This window comes from Glycine soja, chromosome 15 (genome assembly GCF_004193775.1).
Source record: "Glycine soja cultivar W05 chromosome 15, ASM419377v2, whole genome shotgun sequence".
Classification (NCBI taxonomy): domain Eukaryota; kingdom Viridiplantae; phylum Streptophyta; class Magnoliopsida; order Fabales; family Fabaceae; genus Glycine; species Glycine soja.
Genome location: NC_041016.1, coordinates 8,622,587 through 8,627,194, shown reverse-complemented (window position 1 = coordinate 8,627,194; position 4,608 = coordinate 8,622,587). Strand labels below are relative to the sequence as shown.

At 36.6% G+C, this 4,608-nt stretch overlaps 1 protein-coding gene across 1 annotated transcript; it reads left to right on the top strand.

Moving 5' to 3' along the window:
* The first annotated feature begins 1,110 nt into the window (after positions 1-1,110).
* On the top strand, positions 1,111-3,696 carry LOC114387988 (probable WRKY transcription factor 31). The gene is made up of 6 exons (XM_028348305.1): positions 1,111-1,459; positions 1,550-1,651; positions 1,760-1,918; positions 2,108-2,479; positions 2,573-2,686; positions 2,816-3,696. The coding sequence occupies exons 1-6, from the start codon at positions 1,190-1,192 to the stop codon at positions 3,470-3,472; spliced, it is 1,674 nt and encodes a 557-aa protein (XP_028204106.1). The 5' UTR covers positions 1,111-1,189; the 3' UTR covers positions 3,473-3,696.
* Positions 3,697-4,608: the final 912 nt, after the last annotated feature.

Here is a 4,608-nt window from a genome sequence, read left to right as displayed (position 1 = left end):
TTTAATAAAGATAAAAATACTAAATATATTTCTTAATTATTGTAATACATCCTTAAATAAAACTTAGAATCAAACAAAACTAATATAATATATTTTAAAAGAAAATTATTGACTACATAAGTTATATAATGATAAAATAATTAATTTTTTTCCAATCAAATAATGGTTGGAGACTATCATTTTTGTCAAGGGGATCTTGACTTTTGTCTTCATCTTTTGTGTGATTCGAATAGGATATACATACGAATATGTGCAAAAAGCACTTAAAATATTTAATTAAGGATTCATCTTTAAGCAACAAATAATATATATAAACGAACAACGATTTTTATGTAGGATTTTCCCTTATTTATATAAATTTTGTTAGACATTGCACGTGAATGCGTCATTTACCATCTAGGTAATATGTGTCATAAGTGAAATTAAATGGTCTAATCTCGTAATTATATAAAAGTATGATTATTTTGTTTTTATCTGAAATTGAATGGATACTTGGTCATCACATCTGAGTAGTTATCCAATATAATTTTTAATATTTTCATAAGAAGAATTTAATTGAGAATTATTATATATAATAAATTTAAAATTAAATTTTACAATAATCCTTGAATAATTGTTTGGCTTACGCATGATAATTAACACATTATTTTAATAATAAATAAATATTTAAAGATAAACTAAAGACTTTAAAGAGATACTACAATAGCATAATAGAAGAAAAGAGGATTAGTATTTTTTGCATGGAGATTTGTGGCGGCAAGATTCAATATATATCCTCTCTTGGGACGTTAGTTTACCTTAAAAATATACGTAAATATTTCAAAGGAAAAAGAGGGAATCCGGGGCGGGTAAGTGGGTAACCCAACGACCCAAGTGCAGAAGTGTGAACTGCGAGGTGGACCAAGTATGAATAACTTAACGGTGTGGGCGGGTTTGTGTGTGGCAGCATTTAGACATTGTCCATGCTGACGCACCATCTGGCGCAATAATTTATGCATTTTTCACAAATGTCCAATTTTCATTTCCATTTGGTCCACGCTCCTTCAATCCCCCCAACTCTTTTTATACCCCAACCCATTGCTCCGGAGAAAGACTTCATCTCCCAATAGCATCCATTCACCCATTTATCTCTCTCAGATTTCATTTTTCTTCTTCTTCTTCTCTCTCTTCTTTGTGCTTATTGTATTTTATGGACAAAGGATGGGGACTCACCCTTGATACCTCTTCCTCTCAATCTCTTCCATTATTCCCTTCCAACGATAATAAGATGTTTCCTCTCCTCGGATTCCCCGTCAACCTCAGCCGCGCCTCCAAGGAAGACGATGAAAACCGCAAAGTTGTCGGTGAAGTTGACTTCTTCTCTGATAGAAACAAACCTACACCTCCACCCTCTCACGACCACAACGTTAAACCCAACATCGTCAAGAAGGAAATCGATGAAACACCTCTTCACATTAATGTAACCTCCCTAACCGCCTTTCATTGTATTTATTATCATCAATTGTTTGTGCTAGTTCTATATTAATTTCTCTCTCTTCTTTTATTCTAGACTGGTTTACAACTCCTTACTGCTAACACCGGGAGTGACCAATCTACCGTGGATGACGGGGTTTCATCTGATGCAGAAAATAAGCGAGCCAAAACCACTGAGGTACATAATATTTAATTTAATTTTGTGGTGATTTTAATTAATTTTTACAAATCTATAAGTTTTAATTACTAAAATTGTGAATTAATATATGTATACTTGTTTATTCAGCTTGCACAGTTGCAGGTGGAGCTTCAACGCATGAACTCTGAGAACAAGAAGCTGAAAGAGATGCTCAGCCATGTGACCGGTAACTACACCGCCTTGCAGATGCATCTTGTCACATTAATGCAACAGAACCAGCAGCGAACAGGAAGCACGGAAAATGAGGTAGTTATAAATTCAAAAGTATTAATTACTGCATAGCTAGCTAGTTTCTTTGAATTGACCTGGGAAAATAATTTATCACAACGTAAATGAATTACACGGTTATTATATTTTATTTACATAAACCGTGGGTTGGATTTATGAGATGTTAATGATAACGATAATAATAATAATAATAATTTTGAAATTCAGGTTGTTCAGGGAAAGGTAGAGGATAAAAACGTTGGTGTTGGTGGAGGGAAGGTACCAAGACAGTTCCTTGATATAGGTCCCAGTGGCACAGCAGAAGTAGATGATCAAGTTTCGGATTCTTCTTCTGATGAAAGAACACGATCGAGCACACCTCAGAACCATAACATTGAAGCTGGAGCTAGAGATGGTGCGAGAAATAACAATGGTAAAAGCCAGTTGGGTAGGGAAGAGAGTCCAGACTCAGAATCACAAGGTTGGAGTCCCAATAAGCTTCAGAAAATGAACCCTTCCAACCCTATGGATCAATCCACTGCAGAAGCCACAATGAGAAAAGCTCGTGTATCAGTTCGTGCCCGATCAGAAGCTCCCATGGTACGTATTATAATTATACTATGTATATTACATGTTTTCATTAACCAATTAAGTAATTCTCAAACTAAATTATCTGATTTATTATTGTTGCAGATCAGTGATGGATGCCAATGGAGAAAATATGGACAAAAAATGGCCAAGGGGAATCCATGCCCTCGAGCATACTACAGATGCACTATGGCAGTTGGTTGCCCAGTTCGCAAACAAGTGAGTTTTTCTGATTGATCAACGCATATAATTAATAATAATTAGTATCTATTCAAGTATCAACAATATAAGCAATATATTGCTGTGGCTAAAGCTAATCGATATTAATTTCGTGGTTTGTTAATATAGGTTCAACGTTGTGCTGATGATAGAACCATTTTGGTTACAACATATGAAGGCACGCATAACCATCCACTGCCACCTGCTGCTATGGCCATGGCATCAACCACTACAGCTGCTGCTAGCATGTTGCTTTCTGGATCAATGTCCAGTGCAGATGGAATAATGAACCCAAATTTGCTAGCTAGAGCAATTCTTCCTTGCTCTACAAGCATGGCAACACTCTCAGCTTCAGCACCATTCCCCACTGTGACTTTGGACCTCACACACAACCCTAACCCATTGCAATTTCAAAGGCCTGGTGCCCCATTCCAAGTACCCTTCCTTCAAGCACAGCCTCAGAACTTTGGGTCAGGAGCCGCCCCAATTGCACAAGCACAAGCACTTTATAATCAATCAAAATTCTCTGGTCTTCAGTTGTCTCAGGATGTAGGATCTTCTCAATTAGCACCACAAGCTCCTAGACCACCCTTACAACCAAGCCAACAGCCCTCACTTGCTGACACAGTCAGCGCCGCCGCCTCCGCCATCACCGCCGATCCAAACTTCACCGCCGTGCTCGCCGCCGCCATCTCCTCCATCATAGGCAGTGCTCATAATTCAAACAACAACAACAGCAACAACAACACAAGCCGGACTACCATTAGCAGCTTTTCAGGAAACTGAACATTTTCTTTTTGGGTTCAATTTTTTGGTTAATATTGTTATTATTCCTTAAACTTTTTATTTTTGTACATGGGTACTATAAGGGAAAATGAAACCATAAATGTTCATATTCTTTTTAGTCCATGTCTTGGGAGGGATATATATGATATATTAGATCAGAAAAAAATGTTTTTTGTATCAATTTCTCTTTGAATAATTAATATTGTTGTATATTTGATTAAAAAGTTCTCTAGGGAGTAAATAGACAAATGGTAATTAAGAAAGAATCGTCTTTTATCTTCTTCCTTTGTCTCGTGTTTATCTTTTCTATATTGGCCAGCATGCTTTCTGACAATATTGAAAGCAACATATATAGATCGATGGTAACCCATCCCCAAACCCACAAAATAAAAAGAAAAAAACGATATACTAACAGCCAATATTGAACGTGTTTGCGACGAATATTCGGATTTAATCCCATTGGTCAAGAAATACGGCCATTACTATTTGACATGGACACGTAAATGAATAGTAGTTCGATAGGAAATAATAATCGATTGGTGGACTTTAGCTAGGGTAAGCCACGCTATTGATCTTCTTAGCAACTTCGTGTGCCATTGGTGTACGTGAGAGGAATTGAAAATGATTAAGTGAATTGAATAGTACTAGTAGTGATTAAATTAATATTATGGTCAACTAAATAATTAATATAGGTGGTGAAAATGGAAAAGTGAGATGGTGGACGTTGATTGGAGAAAGTTGGATACAGTTTTTGACTTTGAGTGGATGGACGTCGCGTCCACGTTAATGCCACCTTAAGGCCATTGGACGAATCATGTGAGAGTATTTAAACTAGGAATGGAGCAAGAAATCACCTTGTTGCGCACCGTACTTCACACATCGTACAAATGGGTCTTCTTCAGCATTTATTTGACTCTATCTAAACCAAGGTGGTGACTTGTGTGATTGGTTGGTTAATGAGCCAAGGAAAAAAATAAGCAATGAATAATTGAATATAGGTTCATGTGCTTCCATGTGAAGGAGGAGACTATTTTTGGATTTGCGATCAACCCCTTTTCAAAATCTCAGCTTCTATAACACGGATGCAAGTGATATGATCAAGAAAGACACGGTGCATATGAGTTTAACTTTTGTCG

Bases quoted from the DNA above. Each gene is read 5' to 3' on its own strand.
- LOC114387988 (XM_028348305.1), top strand. From the start codon at position 1,190: ATGGACAAAGGATGGGGACTCACCCTTGATACCTCTTCCTCTCAATCT. The intron at 1,460-1,549 runs GTAACCTCCCTA...CTTTTATTCTAG, and splicing joins AAACACCTCTTCACATTAAT to ACTGGTTTACAACTCCTTAC. The intron at 1,652-1,759 runs GTACATAATATT...TTGTTTATTCAG, and splicing joins AGCGAGCCAAAACCACTGAG to CTTGCACAGTTGCAGGTGGA.